At 32.3% G+C, this 20,434-nt stretch overlaps 1 protein-coding gene across 1 annotated transcript in view; it reads left to right on the top strand.

Moving 5' to 3' along the window:
* Positions 1 to 20,434, top strand: part of Ds (dachsous cadherin-related 1) — a 143,267-nt gene that overhangs the window by 108,288 nt on the left and 14,545 nt on the right. The window contains exons 4-11 of the mRNA XM_074257442.1: positions 6,396 to 6,559; positions 7,549 to 7,953; positions 9,280 to 9,688; positions 12,641 to 12,919; positions 13,082 to 13,972; positions 14,723 to 15,073; positions 16,623 to 16,949; positions 17,842 to 18,292. Coding sequence (XP_074113543.1) covers positions 6,396 to 6,559; positions 7,549 to 7,953; positions 9,280 to 9,688; positions 12,641 to 12,919; positions 13,082 to 13,972; positions 14,723 to 15,073; positions 16,623 to 16,949; positions 17,842 to 18,292 — 3,277 coding nt within the window. The remainder of the gene's footprint in view (positions 1 to 6,395; positions 6,560 to 7,548; positions 7,954 to 9,279; positions 9,689 to 12,640; positions 12,920 to 13,081; positions 13,973 to 14,722; positions 15,074 to 16,622; positions 16,950 to 17,841; positions 18,293 to 20,434) is intronic.

Below are 20,434 nucleotides of genomic sequence, written 5' to 3'. Positions count from 1 at the left end.
TAAACCAACACACAGGACAGTGACTGTAAACCCCGTGGGCCAGCTTTCACCGCGACTTGCAAATTTAAAGTGTGCTCTTTAAAACTTGGAGTCCGTACAAACAGAGCCGGCGAATCCCGCGGCGCATTCGAAACAAATCTAAACCCGCGGTCTCAGTGCAGTGTCCGACTATTCGACTCTTCATCCTCCATTTCTCTTGGTCTCTCTCTCTCCCTTCGCAAAACCACATACATTTAACATTATATTAAGTCTGTTGCTCTCTTGCTCTCATGGAGGATCAGGAGATCATCCGATAGGGCCCAGTCGTACGTCCTGCGATCCTCTCCAGCAAACTCTAATTTGCGTAACTCCATTCCGAGAAATTCGTATACGTATTCTTTCTCTTATTCCTCCTCCTTTTTATTTTCTCCTTGCTCTTTTTCCTCGAGGTCTGCTACTTGCATTTTTTCGGTTTATTTTTTTAGACTTTTACTTATTCCTTTAGTTACTCCTTCTTTCGGTTGTCATTTCACTCACCTGCTTCTCTGTACGCGAATAAAAAACCCGCCCGCTTTATTCCTTGCCTTTTTTTTTCACCGGGCTTTATCATTTTTTGTTTCGTCAAAAAAAAGTTTTTTCTTCACGTTGCCATTTTTTAGTTTTTTGCGTGCATTGTACTTGGACAGTAAGAACTAAAAAAAATTCAAGAAAATAATTGTTCTAATAAATTGGATAAAAATTAATTACTCAGCTAGCTTTTATGATAAAATTATTTGGAAAGAATTAAAATTCGAATTTTGAGTAAACTATCAGAGATATGAAAAAATTGATAAAATTGGGCAAATTTTGAATAAATATTTTTATTTGAATACTTATTGTTTCTATCTTAGTTCCGACAAGGCATTAAAGTCACCGGTAAAATAGACATGAATTCGTGTAGACTGAAAGCCATAAAAATAAGCCGGCTCTTTACAGCAGTAAAAAAATAATTACAAGACAATATATTATTTATAAATAAGATTATTAAATAACCATTAAAGACATTAGTAAACAGAAAACAAGAAGGAGATTATCTTGAGGGTTCGATCATAATAAAGCGTATCGATGTCACGACGGCATTAAAGTGTTATGTCGATATAGTCATAAAATGTACCGTGACTATGTTACAATCTATATACACGTATACACGTGTATGTATATTTATATTTATACACATAAGCGTATACAAAGAAGACTAAAGACTGAAGAGCAGCATCGGAAGAATAAAGTTGAGACTCGGAGAATTTAGTGATGAAGCGAAGACATCTAGAAAGAACAAGAGTTTAAGAAAATAAGAACGAGTGGGACCCCCGTCGGCGACAGCGTTCCTCCGGCTCGGTATCGCTTCTTCATCGCATTCATCGTCATCCGTACGACTGAAGAAAATTTTCTTCTCCTTGCTATCTCTTCTTTTTACACTCCTCATATCTTCTTATTCTCTCTTATTTATTTGTTTATTTTTATCTACTCTACTCCGCACCGAGTCCACTCGAGTTCACTACAGTTGACTCTTCACTTATTAACTCAAGTTAATCATCATCATTCAATTACAAGCTCTTTTTACGGGTAATCGCTGGACATTAACGTGGATTCTTACACCCGAGTCTCGCCTGATCACACTTTTAAATTCGTCATAGTAATTATTCATTTTTGGAATTTTTTTCACTCCAAATTTCATTCGAAATTTTTATTTCAATTTTTTATAAAAAATTCTCAAAACTTTCATTTTTATTTTACTAGAAATTTAAATTGCGCGCCTTAATTTCGACCAATCAGGAATCAGGTCCCATTTTTTTATTGTAGGGATTTTTAACAGATTATTATGAAAAAATTTAATGAAAAAATTCTAAATATTCAAATTTTAAAAAATCGTCTGTAGAAATTTTTTAAACAATTTTTTTTCTTTCAATTTATTTATTATAAAAATTTTAAAAATTAACAGCTAACAGCTAACTTCAGTAATTACAAATTATAAAAAAAAATTTTAATATTAAAATAAAAAAAAAATAATCAGTGTAAATTTTTTTATTGTAATTTATTTGGTATTAAAAATTTGAATAGCGCGCCTAAATTTTAACCAATTCAAGATTATCATGTATTTTAATTTATTTTATAATTTCATTCATGAATTTTTTATCTAACTTCAATTGCAATTGTAAGATCTACAATAAAACTAAAACCTCAAAAGGAATGAACAAAACCGTCCACCCACATAATTGAATCGGTAAGACCTCCCGCAAGCTCAATAATCAAAAAGATCATTGAGTCAATCTACAATCTGAATGGATTAGATAAGATTAGATAATAAAATTAGAAATAGATTACTGACCGGCGATCGGAATGATAATTACAGTGATGAAGTTGATGATCAGAATGATGATGATGATGATTTATGAGAGCTAAGTAAAAGTAAATTGCGGAAGTTGGATGGATGAGTGTCGATGAGAAGACACTCCTCTTATTATCATCATATATCTATCTCCATATTCCATAGATGTATTTATGATGAAATCACAAATAATCACATAGATCATTATATAATCACATAGATCATAATTTATCTTATACACAACGTCAACATTCGTGAACATAACTCAGCATGTTAAGCATTATTTTCAACGTTCGTTACATTCCCGAGTATAATTTGCCTATTATTTATTCCAACTAGATTTGCCGCTTAAAATATTCAATTCCAATCCCGATTGTTAAATCATTAAAATTTTCAAATTTCGCGGTTTTTTTTAGTCTACCTTTATACTTTGGTTTTACCGCTCCAACTACGAGAGCCGTAGCCACCTAGCGGCAGCTTTTGAACTAATTCTTCCAAAATTTACCTAATTTACCTAAAAAAATTTATAAACAAAAAAATAGTGAGTAAACTATTAAAAAAACAAAAAAATTTCCTAAAAAAAAAATTTTTTTTATCACTTTTATGTATTTTAAACATTTTTTAACACGCGACCTATATACTCTGGATTTACCACTCTAACTGCGAGAGGCGTAGCCACCTAGCGGCCACCTTCTGAACTAATTTTTTTTTCAAATTTTAAAAAATACTACAAATAATGATTCAGTAAAATTTTAAACAAATAAATAATTAAAATTTTGTATTTAAATACCAGAACACAATAAATTTGATGAAACAATTGACATTAAAAAGCTTAACTAGATATATTGATTTAGCGAAAAAAGTGTCCAGTCCGAAGGACAGTGCGGCGTATTTACTTCACTTGGATTGCTCGGTAATGTTTATCGATTCTCAAGATATATAGATCTATATATGTATGTATACGTATTTACAACGAGTCCACGTGGTTTAACAGGGAATAAGACAAAATAAATAAACATATAGGGAAAAAAAAAATGGCCAGGCTGAGGATAAGAAATAAAAATACGGGACAGCAAAAAAAGTAGCTATGAAAGAGTATATAAATAGCACTCTATAAATTATGCTGAGCACGTATGTACGTAAAACGAGAGAGTATCTTAAAGCTTATATACCGAGCGACGTTACCATGTCACTGATCTCGGCTGGACGGGTTTGCTAGTGTCACCGAATACCCGGGAAAAATTGTAGCAATGTACCTTTTTTGTTTATGTTCCCTCGAAAAAACCTCGTCCATTCTCAGGACATGACTTCTGATGTTTAAATTTATGAGAAATATCCATTTTTTGCCGGCAAACGTTTCACTAAAAAATCTCTTCATTTAATTGATTATTTTTTTCGTGATCCCGGGAATTTTTGTGTCGAGAATTTTTGTTAATTGAAACAACTTGTAAAAATTTTTTTCCTATTGATTTTGATTCTTCAAAAATAATTTTTTGTATTTTTGTATTTTATACTTTGATTCTACCACTTCACTTGCGAGAATCGTAGCCACCTAGCGGCGACTTCAGAACTAAATTCATAAAAATAATGAAAAAACCTCATTAAAAGCTCACTAGACTCCCATTACTCTAGGATTTGATTAACAACCCTCAAATAAGAGAGATAAAAGGGAATATTTATCGAATCGGCGAAATTCGCAATCGATTTGTCTTCGTTACACCCACGTGGCACCCCGGAGGGACACCTCACGTTGCGCTCGAGGTCCTCAATTTCTTAATCCTTTATTTTTTATCTCTCATCGTTTAAAAGGTTTTACCCCTTCTTTACCAACGCTCGGTTCATTTTTTCGAAGCGTGCGTGTCTCATCCGAGAAAAAGATCGAAAATAACCGCGTACCGCAATTGTAATTTATTCGCCCGATAAATACTCTCAGCGCCGCGGCTAACAGTGCATTATATATTATATTGTACATCCACACATAAAATATCTGTTTTCCAGCTTTGCTAAGCTTGACGCCCAGTGGAGTAATCTTCTCTAATGAGATCTACACGGAGAGAAAATATTGTTTTATTTTTAATGGAGAATAGTGACAATTGTTTTAGACTTAGAATTATTACTCCATATTTAGTTAATGTTTATGAGAAAAACATTACTTGTGTAATCATAACTAGCAACCTTGCAGTCACTTTGTAGACTAGAAATAAATAAAATTTTGCTTTATAAAATGACTGGTTAAATTGTACTGTACTTTCTTAAATATTGACTTTTTTAAAGATATAAGCTCATTCTGATGTTACACTCATCGAGAGCTTTCATTTAAGTACCCACATGCATTTTTGATATATTTTTCATATATACATATATATAATATATATAACTTATAAAAATAAATATATAAAATATATGAAAAATTGATGTGGGTACTCAAATTTAAGGTCTCGATGAGTGTAACATCAGGATGAGCTTATATCTTTAAAAATGTCAATAGTTCACAAGATACAAGGTCATTTCTTATTTAAAAAATTCTCTCAAAAATTGTACCTATATAATTGTAATTACAATTTTTTTTTATAGTAACTTATTAAAAAAATTACGATCGAAAGCAACTTGTTCTCGAAATTTATTGCTGAAGTATTCATTAAAAATCGGTTATTAATCTTACTCACCTTAAATTAAATATTCAATTCAAATTCGCTCATCAATTATTCTCATTCCGGCTACGAATTTCGCGCTAATTACTTTTGATTAATTCGTATCAATCTTTTATATTGTAAATACCAACTGCGATCAATGATTTCTAAACAATGCCGATATTTTAGTCTAAATGTTTTATTTGGAAGTCGAAAAAAGCATCATTAATGTATATATATATATATATACTGTATAGACTAAACTCAGTCTTACTCTCGACTCGATTAAGCAGTGAAATTTTTTTAGGAATTACTAAGATGAGTTTTACCGATCCCATTAATATTCCATGATCAATTAACATAATTAACATCGGTTACGTTGTTTGTTATTATTATTTTTAACTCGAAAATATTTCACGAAAATTTTTAAGCAATCTTACTATTTTAATAAAAAATTGATGGAAGCAATTGTTAAAAATTTTTTAGGGATGAATTAATTTTTTTTTTCAAAATTTCCATTTTTAAAAATAAACTCAAGCTTTTTTTTTATCAAATTCGCGGTAAAATTTTAGACTTAGTAATTTTCTTAATTTTAAAAATAAAAAAAAAAAAATCTTCGATCTTAATACTAGATTAATTATTAAAAAAATTATTATTTGTTGTTTAATTAATTTTTAATGAACTAATAAAGAATTATGATGGTCACCTTGAAGCACTAATTGAAGAACACAGCTCCAAAAAAAAATAGCGAAGACTGTTTTTACAATAAATAATTTTTTTTTAATTTCGGCCAACTCAATTTGAACATTAAATAAAATATTTCGGTATTATTAATTTAAAAAATAAAATTAAATTAATGTCGAGCAAAAATATTAAAAATTCTCATATTTTTCTGGCTTTTAAATTTCGCGCTGCTCAACTTTAACCAAGAAGGAACCGCGGCCATTTCGTAAATACTCAGCAAACTTCAGGTCTATCCTCCATTTTATGTTTTAACAAGATTGTTCTTTATATAAAAATTTAGAAACTAAATTTCGGTGTTTGTTGGAATTTCTATGAGCGCATTTCGGTAAAAAGCAATCGCGTTTGGCTCGAAGCCAGCAAAAACCGTGAATATTCGAGCGATTTAAAAGCAAAGATCAAGCTTGCTTTGAAGGTTGAACGGGTACGTGCGAGTGTGATATGCTTGGAAGATGGGTATATAATATGTGTGCGTGTATGTGAGAAAGAAGTATGGTTTGCTACAAATTAGCTGGTTGCTTTTTAATTAGTCGAATTAAACTGACCGATACAAGCGATTAATCTTAGCTTTTTTCTACACCCTTCGTTTTTATTTATTGCTCGATTTTTTCCCGGCAGAGGGACCGATTTTAATCCATTGTATATATTTATGTTAATTATTTATTTTTGTGTTGCAGGTAAACGACCGAGCAGATTTTTTCTCGCTACCGGTGAAAATGAATTCTCTATTGATCCTTCCTCCGGAGTACTCAGAACTCGGATACCTTTCGATCGTGAGACACGTGATAAATATGTCCTTAGTGTGGGGATCAGGAATAATGTTGGGATTGGATATTGTCAAGTAAGCTTCGGTTTTTTTTTTATATATTTACAATTGTTTAGTATGATTAATTAAGATTTTTATTAAATTTTTTTAAGATTAATATTCTGGCAGAAAATTAAAGCTATAAATTTGACTTCATGCTCTTAAAATTAGATTTTAATATGTTAAACTCGGATATGATCAAAATTTTAAATCATTGCTATAAATAAATTTTGAAAAATTGAGATTTTTTTATTTTTAGGCATGTAAATTTTTTTTTCGGCTGGCGACAAATTGTTTAATAATATTTCAATTTTTGAATTAATTGATAAAGTTTGAATTGTAGTCGTTCTATATACTTATACTTTATAATCCTCAACTTTGTTTATATTTATGTTTATATTTACTATTAATTGTTATAAAATTATATGGGGTCAATTGAACCAGCAGTCCCGGGGACGATTGAACCATACGGAGAAGCATGGGACATGCGCGTGCATCTTAACTCTACGTGAAAAAACTCAGGGAAATAACCTAACAATTTGATGAACTGAATTTATAATGAAAATTATTTTTAAATTGATTTTTAATTTATTTAATATAATATCTGTGGATTAAAACGGTGCAACAATAATATTACCAAGTAACAATTAATATATTATTTATTAAAAGTTCGGGTTTGAGTTTTAAATATTATTGGTTCAATTGACCCCAAGCAGTGGTTTAATTGAACCATTCGATGCGTTTGGATAAATTAATAATTTTTAAAAATTCACGTTGTTTATTGACGTTATTTATGTATTGATAATGATAGTAGACATAATAAACTACCATTCCAAGAAAAAAAAAATTATTATTTAGTTTTAATTCGAATAGTAAAAAATTACTAAACTTTTTTTAGTTTAATTATTTTTCCAAATCTTCCTATCAATCATAAAAAATCAAGAAGAATGCAATCCCAATTGCATAACCCGAATAAAAAAAAGGTTAATGATAAATAACTAAAAACAATAACGCAATCGTTACAGGTGGAACTGACAGTGGAGGACGTAAATGACAACCCACCAGGTTTCCCAAGCACCAGCGTCCGTATATCAGTTCCCGAGTCACACCCACTGCGTATGGCATTGTACGTAGCCCACGCCTGGGACCCCGATACGAGTCCTCCAGCAGCAGTTTCTTACCAGCTTGGACAGAACAGCAACGATCTCTTTGGAATCGACAGCCAGACCGGGGAACTTTACCTGTCCCGTCGGCTGGACTACGAGACCCAGCAGCGGCACAATTTGATGATCAGCGCCGTAGACGGAGCGGGTCTCTCCGCCAACATAACTCTCAGCGTAGAGGTCCAGGACGTGAATGACAACCCCCCGGTGTTCGAGAGGAATGAGTATCACGTGGAGATTCCCGAAGGCGCCAAACTCGATTCCCAGGTGAGAAAAATCTTCATTACACGCCCGTCATACCTTCAGTATTCCATTTGTTTATCGCTCGAGCCACCTTTTATTTATAAAGCGGCCTTGGATGATAGGCGCGCTTACACATCCACCACCAAATACTTCCAATACCTTCTCTTTCACCTCGTTAAAATAAACTACCACATATTTATTCTGGATTATTGTATATTATACATTACGACGAGTTAATGTCCAGCTATCGGCCTTAAACTCCAGGGTCTTGATCTTATCCACTTTAAATGATCCCCAACACTCACAGTTACTTACAGCTGTTGTCTGTCAACTTTTACCTTTTAGAGAAATTTTTTGAAAGAAATAAATTGATTTATTAAATTTTTTTTAATTTTAGTTCTTGATTTTACCGCTAGGTGGCCTACTCCTCTCGCTTGCAGAAAAATATTACCAGAATATATATTACGGTGTTACAAAAAAATTATTATTCTTTTTTCTTCGAGTATACGATAAAAATAAGTTACTTTATTTTTTTTTTGGAGAGCTTCCGACAATAATTAGCTTGATAAAAAAATTTTTTAATATTTAAAGTATGAAATTGTTGATAATATATTAAAGAAAAAAAAATTCTTATAAATTTTGATGTAAGGTTCCATAATTTACTATTTAAACGAGAAATTTTTGGAATTTTATGCCAAAAAAAATTTTTTTTAATTTAGTTTTTGGTTTTACCGCTAGGTGGCCTACGCTTCTCGCTAGTAGAAAAATCTTTCCAAAATATATATTTTGTAAGCTTTTTTAAAAATTAGTAGCGCAAAAAGGGAGAATTTGTACTGATAGAATTTTTATAGAATAATTAAATAAATTATTACAATTTTTTTGATAATAAAAAATTATTTTTTAACAATTAAAATTTTTTTATTATAAATTTTAAAGTCATCTTACGGTTAAATTGTGAACGTAGGTCTTTGATAATCACATAAGAGCCAAAATAAAATTTTCTGAGGCTCGTAAATACTCGATGCGTTATCAACACTATCCCAGAGAGTAAATTAATTGAAAATATGTAAATCCAAAAAAAAGTCGGCACAAATCGGCTATTTCTCAGACTAACTTTGTTAGAAAGCGTATTCCCATATATCTTTCAAACGGTGACTAAGAGACCCCGAGATGCGTAATTTCATCCAGGACAACCAGGAAATCTTACTTGAACACCAAACCGTTACAGTCCAATAGCTTTGATTTCCCTTCTCCGTCGTTTCTTGCACTTCTTTGTTCGCTTCCGTCTCTGCGTATTAAATACCAGCGTTTATCCAGCTTGTAACTTGTAACTATTTTTTCCATCCCCAGGTTCTCCAAGTGACGGCACTGGACTTGGACACTGGTAATAATGCGAGGATAAGTTACCGTCTCCAAGGATCTACTCTGTTCCGCATAAGTCCCAACACAGGATGGATTTACCTCCGTCAGCCCTTGGATCGGGAGACAACCGATCACTACTCGCTGACGGTCCTGGCCACAGACAACGGGAGTCCTGCTGCTACTGCCAGCTCCATGGTCCAGGTCACCGTGCTCGATGACAATGACAACAGTCCGCACTTTGTCAAGGACTTCTACACCTTCGAACTCCTGGAGAACCTTCCTTCGGGGACAGTCGTTGGAACTATCCAAGCAGTGGACCCTGATTTGGGCAGAAACGCCCAAATTAGGTACACTGTTGTCCAGCATAACAGCAGCTTCGCTATCGATCCAGATACTGGTGAGTAATTTAATAAATTAATTATTAAATCTTAGTAAGCTTTAATTGCTTAAAAATTTTATTAATTCTTCCATCAGTGTGTCTAGAAATAAATTTAATAATTTGAAATAAATTAGTTTAAAAAGTATCCGCTAGGTGGCTACACTTCTCGCAGTTAGAATTTTAAAATCTAGGTATTTAACTTCGATATCAAAATTTTATTACAAAAGCTAACTTTTAAATATCTCTAAACAGAATTTTAAAAAAAGTTTCAATTAAAAATTAAAAAAAAAAAAAATTAAATCATTTATTTTATATTTAAACTTAAAATATTTTGGGCTAAAAATATAAAATTTTTAGAAACTAGAGATATATTTAACTACATTAAAAATAAAATAATTAAACAGGGTTCGAGTCCAGCCTCAAGTTAAAATTATATTATTTTTTTTTTTTTTTTACCAAAAAAAATATTTTTAAGCCAATAAAATTATTATTATTCATTTAAAAATTTTTTTTTTAATTAAAACAATTATTAATTAAATTTCTAACTTTTGCACTTGTTAAAAAAAATTTTTTAAATCAATTAAAATTTTTTTTAATCAAAAAATATTTTCTTAATCAGCTTTTTTGATCTTGCCAATTAAAAAAAAAATTTCTTGAGTTAAAAAAAAGCTTTTTTACGACAGTAAAAAATTTGTAAAGCTTAAAATAGTTACAGTGTGTTTACAAAGTGGTGTCACTCTATTTTATAAGCCAAGACTGATCAGGGTTCGAGTCCAGCTTCGGGTTAAATTTACAATTTTTTTTTCTAACAAAAAATAAATATTTTCAAACCTTTAAAATTAATATTATTAAATTAAAATAATTATTAATTAAATTTCTAACTTTTGCATTTTTTTCCAATCAAAAGTTTTTTTATTAATTTAATTTTGTGGATTTTTTTGAGTGAAAAAAATTTCTTGAGTTACAAAAATAATTTTTTAGTCCATTAAAAAATTTCTAAAGCCTAAAACATTATTATTATTTTTTCTGCACACATTGAGCCTAAAAAAACTAGATCAAGTGTTTATCCAGCCATTGACCCAAGTGACTCTCAAGTAGATAAATATTGTTGTATTGTATAATCCACTTTATTCGATTATTTTCCATTTAGTGAATGTATAAAAAGAGACGGTTTGTTAGTATATTTAGGTAACATCTGATACCAGACATATTAATCCCAATGTTAGCCACGTGACTCACGCGTGCACGGAAGTAATCTCAAGGCGATTCGTCTTACGCGGATGAGCCTGGCAATAATCCGATATCCATTATATTCCAGTGGTTGTTTCATCCCATTCTTCGGCATCCTTTTTTATCTCATTTAAAATTTCTCATCGTTCTTTTTTCAACACTCCTTCCAGCTCTTCTCCAGAGCAACCTTACCGGGCAACCTCAACCTCTACCAGCCGGACGGGTTTAACGACGCGATCGGAATTCGTTTTGAAGCGTGTGTATGAGGAACACACGCAACGGGCCTTACTCGTACAATCTTTCCTTCTTATTCTTCAGACCTAATATATAAGAACGGAATGAGCGCTCGCAAAAGTTAAATATTCCGAGCCCGGGCCTCCAACCGGAGTGTCAACCCATCCGATTTTGATTTTAACTCTGATTTGCCTTTGCTAGCCCACTTTTGACAGCCTAGACTAGAATAATAATCGGTTTTTTTTTTATTCGATTTGGATAATTGATAGGCTGTGTTATGAACAATGAGGATTATAAATTACATTGATCGCCTGGGTGGAGATAAGATGTGTCAACTTATACCAGCGCTAAGGTGCTGTAAGAAAAAATTTTTTTTTTAGTTTAATTATAAAATAATTTAAATCAAAATTTTTTTTAAATTTCACTTCTACAATTTTATATTAAATTCCACAATTTACTATTTAGATGAGAAATGTTGAGAATTTCACGTCAAATAATAATTTTAAAAAATTAGTTCTTGATTTCGCCGCTAGATGGCCTACCGCTCTCGCTTCCAGAAAAATCTTACCAGAGTATATATTAGAGCTTTGAAAATCACCGTCTATTTTTTTTCTCTGATATTTATAGATAAAAATTTCAAATTTATATTTTTTTTATCCAACAAAGATCTACGATAAAAAATTAAAAAAATTTTAATACAAATTTAAAAATAATCCCATAGTTCCATTAAATTTCACCGTCAACAGATTGATACCATCGTATTTAACATCGTATCTCACACAGCGAGCGTGTATTGTCCGCCCGAAGCGATATCGGCAATCAGCCGTTCAATCGACATCATCACCAAGTGTCCTATCAAAGATCAAAAAATAATTTATATCCGATCAATCTTTTATTACTATTATCATCATTATCATTAGCATTAACATGCCCAATAGCTAGAGGATATCCATCCCTATGATTGTTATTATCATCAATTGGATTATTGATCTCCGCCGACATTTTAATTGAAAGAATAAGGAATGTTCTCACTGGAAATTCCAAAGGTGTTATCGAAAGCCAAAGTCAGGGCAACTAGACTCGACACTTTTAACGCGTGTCTTTCATGCACAAGGTGTTCCAGGTGTCTCTTTGATTGGCACGCGACACTCGCGATATCATCCAAGTTGTTCACAACTGCCCGTACGGGATTTCCTCGGCTATCTAACGCCAGGCGTTCAGCTTGTCCTAGCTCAGCTGCATTAAACTCTCCAAACGAGCTGGTGATCTCTCAGCCAGAGCTCTCTTTAACCAGAGAGCCTGGAATAAGAGATCCAGTGATACTGGCTGGGACTGGACGTTGACAAGAAACACGAGTCATTGTTAAAAAATTAAAAAATTTATATTTGCTTGTTTTGTTCATTGACATGTTGGATGAATGCTTACATGTTACGTGATTTGAAATTAACTCGACTCGCACTTGCTGAATTATTTATTCGAGTTATTTCAACGCTTGTTTCTTTACAGGGGAAATAATAACTCGTGAACCCTTGGACCGTGAGAACAAGAGCCTCCACGAGCTCGTGTTAGAGGCCAGAGACCAAGGAACGCCGTCCCGGGCAGCCAGGGTGCCGCTCAGAGTCACTGTTCTAGATGTCAATGATAATTCGCCGGAAATTGTCGATCCTCAGGGGGATGTCGTCAGTGTGAGGGAAGAACAGCCACCTGGGACTGAGGTCGCACGTGTCAGGGCTCTAGATTCTGATTTGGGAGAAAATGCTACTATTACTTACAGTATTCTAAAAGGTAAATTTATTTATTTAATGTTATTAGAGTTTTTAGAATTTTAAAAATTAAAAAAAAAAAATTAATTTAATAAAAGTTAATTTAATAAAAAAAAATGAATTTTGAAAAAAAAAATTAATTTAAAAAAAATTAATATTTAATTAAATATTCCAATTTTTCCAGACCGCGACTCTGACGGCTACAACGTGTTCACAATCGACCCAATAACCGGGATGATCCGCACAAAATCAGCGCTGGACCACGAAGAGCGTGACGTCTACCGCGTATCTGTAAAAGCAAGCGACGCAGGTCGTCCACCACGTCACAGCATCCGGGCTCTGCGAGTAGAAGTGCTGGCTTTAGCGGACAACCGGCCGACGTTCACCAGCAGCAGCTTGACGTTCCACGTGATAGAGGACGCGAGCATCGGGCAGTCCATCGGGTCAGTCTCCGGAGCGGGTCCAGCTGGCCGAGTGGCGTACACCCTGGACTCCCTGGCTCCAGTGACGAACACTCCAGCCTTCGACGTGGACCGGAGCTCCGGGCAGCTGGTGGTGGCCCACTCCTTGGATCGCGAGAACGTCAGCGAGTACCACCTCAAGATCCGCGCCCTGGACACCACTTCGATAGGAAATCCCCAGAGCATTGCGGTCTCCGTCAAGATAGTGATTGACGATGCCAATGACAACGCTCCTAGATGGCCGCTCGACCCGATCTACATCCGGGTCTCCGAAGCGGCCGCTATCGGCACTATTATTTATAATCTGACCGCCACAGACCTGGACAGCGGAATGAATGGCGATCTTCGGTATGATCTCGTCAGCGAGTCCCCCGGCAGCGGAAGCTTCGCCGTTGATTCACTCACCGGCGCTCTCAGCCTCGTCAAGCCTCTGGATCGCGAGGAAAAAACTGAGTACATGTTATTTTTACGCGCTACCGATCGCGCCGCTCTCGCTGATCGTCTTTCCTCCACAGTCACCGCCAAAATTATTGTATTGGACCAGAATGATAATGATCCGGTGTTCGTCGCACCTGAGATCAATAAAATTACTGTTACCACTGATTTATTACCAGGTATGTACTTTTTTTTTTTATTTTTCAGGATTAGCGAGGTGCAGAAAAATTTTTTAGCTTGATAAAAAATTTTTAACGGCGGGGAAAAATTTTTACAAGTTCGAAAAATTGGATTTTATTTAAAATTAAACAGTTTTGGATCTTTTAAAATTCATAACTTGTAAATTAATAAAAATTAAGAAACCGGATGAAATTTTTATGAAAGAAGAGACTTTTCGCTACAACTTTTGTTTGAACAATTTTTTTTTAACTCCTCTAATTACCGAGATATTAATTATCAAAGATCAGCTATAGGTTAATTTTACTAATAATCTAAATTCCAATTTTTTAACAGTTTTTAAAAATTCATAACTTGTGAATTTATGAAAATTAAGAAACCGGATAAATTTTTCCTTAAAAAGGAGTCTTTTTAATACAAATTTTGTATAAAAAATTTTCTCCTAACTTCTATAATTATCGAGATATAAATTATTAAAAATAAATACTAAAGAAACTAGTATTAATCATTTTTAAAATTTCAAACTTTTAGTTGATCTTTAAAAATCAATAACTTTCAAACTAATGAAAATTAAGAATCCGGATAAATTTTTTCTGAAAGAAGAGACTTTTCCCTAGAATTTTCATTTGAAAAATTTTCTCCTAGCTCTTATAATTCCAAAGATATAAAATTTTTTTCATAAGCCTGTAAAATCGACTAGCGAAAGAAATTCAACTTTTTCGCAAAAAAATAATTTTTAAAATTATTTCTAGGAACAAACATCGTGAGAGTAATAGCAGTAGACAACGACACAGACAACAATGGCCGAGTATCGTACGTAATAGTTTCAGGAAACGAAGAGTCAAGATTTTCCCTCGGCTACGATTCGGGAGTTCTAACACTGATGAAGCCAATAGTCCGGGACACGGTTCTGCAAGTGGCAGCAAACGACCACGGGTCGCCACCTAGACGCGCGGTGATGAACCTGACAGTAGCGATCGCCGTGGGACAAAGCAGAGGTCCTCCGCGACTTCTTTTGGCCAACCCAGTGGCGACCGTCTCGGAAAATCTGGCCGTCGGCGGGTTTATTATCAACGTCGTTGGATCAGCTCTCGGCGAACAAGGTAAGCTTCTTATTTAAGTTATTATTTAAACTTATTTTGTTCCGTTTGATTCGCTGTGTTTTGTACGAGCGTGGACAGAAGCTGATGGAAAAATACGGGAACAATGGTCGCGTATATCATCGTGTTGCGATACGCATATATAATAGGCAAATGACCGAGAGTGTTAGTGCTGGAGATGCTGATGCTGATGTTGTTTCTGATGCTGATGGGGAATCTGTGCTGAATTATACTGTACGGGTGATAGTATAATGGTGATGCTGGTGCTCATCCCAGAGGGGATGGTCTCTATATCCTCATACCTGAACCAGAACGTTTCCACGTACATACTTCAGTAAAATCTTTGTTCAAACCGCGCTAAAAATCAACAACACGCTAAACTACGTACTCAGGAATTTTAAAATTGAATCTATTAAACACTAATACTATTGTCTGGCCATTACATGCTATAAATATTATATTCATGAATTCTTTTAGATATTTTACTTTAAATATTTCATTTTTACTTCTATCGGTATTATCTCTTGATTTATTACCAATTTTTGTTTTAAATTAATTAGAAAATACAAATTTTTTACAATAATTTGGTTAAAAATCATTAGGAAAAAAAAAGCCGACAAGATGGCCGACAGCATTTTACTTTTAATTTTTTGATAGAACTTTCTGAATTATTGAAAAAATTTTTACACTAAAAAGAAAATTATTTTTTATTTGGTAAATAATTTATTAACAATTAATTAAATTTATAAAAATATTTACGAATTCTATCAGTGCAAAAAAAATTAATTTTTTTAGGATTCGAACCCTGGACCTCTAAAAATTTTTTAAGGAACTTAAATACCTAGATTTTAGAGTTCTAACTGCGAGAATCGTAGCCACCTAGCGGGGACTTTTTAAATTAATATTTTTTACTTTTTATTTTAAATTATTAAAATTATTTCTTAACACACTGAAAGAAGGAGTTATTAAATTTACTAACATTAAATTATAACCAAAATTAAAAATGCTGACATTTATACTAAAATAAACGTCCTAACCGCGTAATTTGGGTGGTAAAAGCTTAAAATTTCCAATTAAACTCGAATCTTGAGGATTTATCAGAAAGTTATAGAGCTTTTATGTAAATAAAGAGTGGAGCAAAGGAAAAAACTGCAATCTAAAATCGTTTAAAGCAGATCCGGCCTACGCGAAAAAAATACGATCCTTTTATATAAATGTTTGTATGGTAAACTCGAATCGGACTTAACTTTAAATTTAAATTCGGCTTTCAAGTATAACCCATTCCAGAGCCGTGTATACAAGCACATTGCCCAAGAATAATATGTTTGTGGTGGTTAAAGGACATTCAATATACATTATATACAATGTTGCTTCGACGACACTGCCCGTCGAGATCGTTCGAGATCGGATTTCGGCCGCATTGTAACCCAGTATTATCGTTATTTACGATAAGGCTATATTAATCGTAACATCTGTTTCTTTTTATCCTCATACTAGTCCTCGGGCTCTAAATCCTCTGCAAATAAATAACGATTACCTTTTTTATTTCCAGTTAATGTTACTTTCGATATTCCAACGGGCATCGCTGACGACAAATTCACAATATCTTCCACGGGAGTCGTCTCATTGGCAGCTCCGCTGGATCGCGAGAAGAACCATCGGTACTCTATCCCGATCCTTGCTAAGTCTACAAAGCTCCTGGATCTCACTACTCTGGAAGTCAATGTTCAGGACGAGAATGATAATGCTCCGAAATTTCGGCCTGGCTCTTGTTACACTCTCGCCGTTCCTGAAAATCAAGATGATGCTGTTATTCACACCGTTGCTGCTGTTGATAATGATGAAGGTGTCAATGGAGAAATTACTTACAGTATTATTGGTAAGTTTTATTTAATTAATTATAATTAAACTTAAAACTACGACAAATATATAAATAACTTATAAACTAATTTTTATTAAACATTAATTTTTATCACAGAGTTATTTAATTATTTTTATTTTTATTTTTGTAAGTCATTTATTCTAAAGATAAATTAAAATAAACTTAAACTAAACAGGATTCAATAATTCGTGTACAGAAAAAATATTTTACAAAGTATCAAGTCAATTTTTTAGATAAAAATTAAAACGTAATTATTAATGAGTTTTTTTTTTTAAATTAAAATTTTAGAAAGTTATTAAATAAAAATGCGTCAAAATATAAAGTAAAGTACTTTACCTTATTTAAAAAAAAAAAAAAAAAAAAAAAAAAAAATGATTTCCTCAAAAATAATTACTTTACGTACGGGTCTTATAAAAAAATTCTTAAACTATTCTTCCAGGTACAAAATATTCACACGATAATTATGTACATTTTTCTACATAAAACATATTATGTGTTCAAAAAAAAAAATGATTACATTTATAAAAAAGGTTGTGAATTTAAAAGTTATCTGACATTAATTTTCTTATTATATTTATCATTTATTTAATTTAGCTTGTGCTTTATCATTAAGGCGAAAATTATTTATATTATCAATTAATAGATATAATCTACTAATTATTAATTAAATTCTATTGTTAAATCTAAGCAATAGATTATTTTTATACAAATTTTTTGATAATATAACGAAGAGTTTTATAATAAAAGTTAATTAATAATTAATATTATTAAAATTATTTATTAACATTATTATTCTGGTAATTAATTTTTAATAATACCCAGTATTATATTTTAATTAAAAAAAAATTTTTAAGGCTTCAAATATTGACCAGCTTAATAATTTTTCCAGGCGGAAACGTAGGAGGAAAATTCAAGCTAGATCCAGTAACCGGTCACTTATCAGCATTCAATCTCGACCGGGAAACAGTAGCGCGGTACAACCTCGCGATATCCGCGAAAGACAAAGGACGACCTAGCCTGGAAACCCGTTGCAACATCACCGTAATCGTAATCGACGTGAATGACAACTCTCCCATGTTCCTGAGGGAGCAATACCGGCCCTCCAAGGAGTTCTTCCCTCAGACTCCTCAGTACCAGTTCGCAAACTCGTACCCTCACTACATAGCCGACAAATACGTAACCTCGATATCGGAAGACACGGCTCCGGATTCCTCGATTCTTAGTGTTCGAGCCACCGATCCTGATCAGGGGATCAATGGAAAGATAACCTACGTGATCACTGAAGAGACTTCTTGGCTCTTCCGAGTTGACAATTTTACTGGAGTAATCACAACTGCTGGGTAAGTCATTTTTTATTAATAATTATAATCAATTAAAATAATAATTTTAATTTTAAGTCATTGCAATTTATTTGAATAGATCATTAATTTTTAAAAGTATTTAAAATTGAATTAAATTGCTTTACTGATGCCATAAGAGCGTCTCCCGAAAGAAATACCCTTGAAAAGGCATAAGGACGTATAAAAAAAATTTTTTTCAGGAAACAACGTATTTTTAAATAAATGCATAGAAATGATGAAAAATTTTTTTTAATTAAATAAAAAAATTATCACAAATTTCAAATTCCAAAAAAATTTGATCAAAGTTAATTTCAAATTTGAAAAAAAAAATTTTTTTTCAAAATTTAAAAAATTTGAAAAAAAATTTTTTTGTCATTTTTACGAGTTTCAAGTAAAAATACGTTTTTTCCCGAAAAAAATTTTTTTTTATACGCCTAACAAAGAATTTATAATAAATTAGATCAAAAAGTTACCGCTAGGTGGCTACAGTTCTCGCAGTTAGAATTCTAAAATTAAAGTATTTAAAAAATATTAGATTGTGCATAAAATTAATTTTTATCTAATAGTTAAAGTTCTTATTTATCTACTAGTGAAGTTTAATTTATTGTTCACTGTAGAAATTTTTGAAAAAAAAATTAATTAGTAAATATTACTGATTATTATTTTAAAAAAAAATATTGATTAGTAAAAACATTACTTGAGACATTACCACAAACAAAATTAATAATTATTTGCTTAAAAAAAAAAAAATGAAATGATAACTTTGTAAATAATTGGGCGTTTTATCTTAGTCTAATAAATTTTTTTTAATAGTATAAAAATATTTATAAAATAATTTAATGTTAAAAATTAATTATTGAAATATTAAATATTAATTAAAATATTTACCCGATCCAAAAAATAATACTATAAAAAAAAGTGTCCAAAAAAGCCTAACAAAATGAAATAATTAAAAATCCAGTCAATTAAAAGCATCAAAGGCGATAATTCTCCGGTCACTTAAGCTATCAAAAATCAGTCATCATTAACCATCTGGATCTCCATCTTAATCTATCTCTCCTAGCAAGCAGCCTCTTACGAACGATAATAACCGTATAAAAGTTTAGACAAAAGTTTCCGAGGATTATAACTCGGACGTCTAATTAATTATGATGATACTGATAAGCCCGCGAAACTAAAAGACGTGCTCTTACATCTCGGATCTCAACTGGGATCTTTTACTTAGCATCTTAGCATCTTAGCCAATACAACTTAGCATCTTACATATTAACCGGCTCGACCTTGTATAACTTATTCACCTCTATAGTTTCTTGAGCACACGGATACATTTACCAACACAAGAAGCTCACCATCAACACTACCTAGAGTCCAGTCCGTGGCTCCTTTTTCTCGGTCAATGTCTTTTATATTGCTTGGCACAAGACGTGATACGATGCGAATGACTGGAATTTACTTAAAATCTCTCCAACATACATCTAACATTAATTATTTATAAAATCTTTAACAAATAAAACAATAAAATTACCCAGAATTTTTCATAACTAACAGCTTGACTGGGTACCGAGTTTTTTATTATTAATTTAACGGCCTCTATCTTGTTAATTTCCTACTACCGTCGCTCATACGCATCAAATAAATGCCATAGCTCATCTACGGGCTTGATACTTAAGCTAACACTTTTTAAAATTATATTATGACTATTATTTTTACAAAGATCCTAATCACGCAAGGTAATAAAGGTCGAGGCAATTAACGCAGGGTTTCACTTCCCAGCAGCTTTAGAGCTTCACACATCAGGTGTTTCTTCTTTTTTAAGCCTTTGAGTCTTTAACTGCTCTGATTGACTTTTTGTTCAGTCGGCTTTAAATCGTTTAATTAATATTTTTTTTAATATTAATCAAAAAATTATTTATTAATATTTCATAATGTGTTAATGATTATTTTTAAAAATTTAGTTAAAAAATAGTTTAAAACGTTACCGCTAGCACTTTTTAAAAAATTAGTTCTTGTTTTCACCGCTAGGTGGCTACGCCTTCTCGCCATCAGAAAAATCTTTTTAGAGAGTATATATAAACCCGAAATTTTTTTAATTCTCTCAATAATCTAAGTGAAAACCGATTTCTTCTGTCACTACATTTTAAA

The sequence above is a fragment of the Cotesia typhae genome, unplaced genomic scaffold (genome assembly GCF_013202065.1).
Source record: "Cotesia typhae breed Kobodo isofemale line unplaced genomic scaffold, CoteBio_Ctyphae scaffold_45, whole genome shotgun sequence".
NCBI classification, from domain to species: Eukaryota; Metazoa; Arthropoda; class Insecta; order Hymenoptera; family Braconidae; genus Cotesia; species Cotesia typhae.
This window is presented reverse-complemented; position numbering and strand designations above follow the sequence as displayed.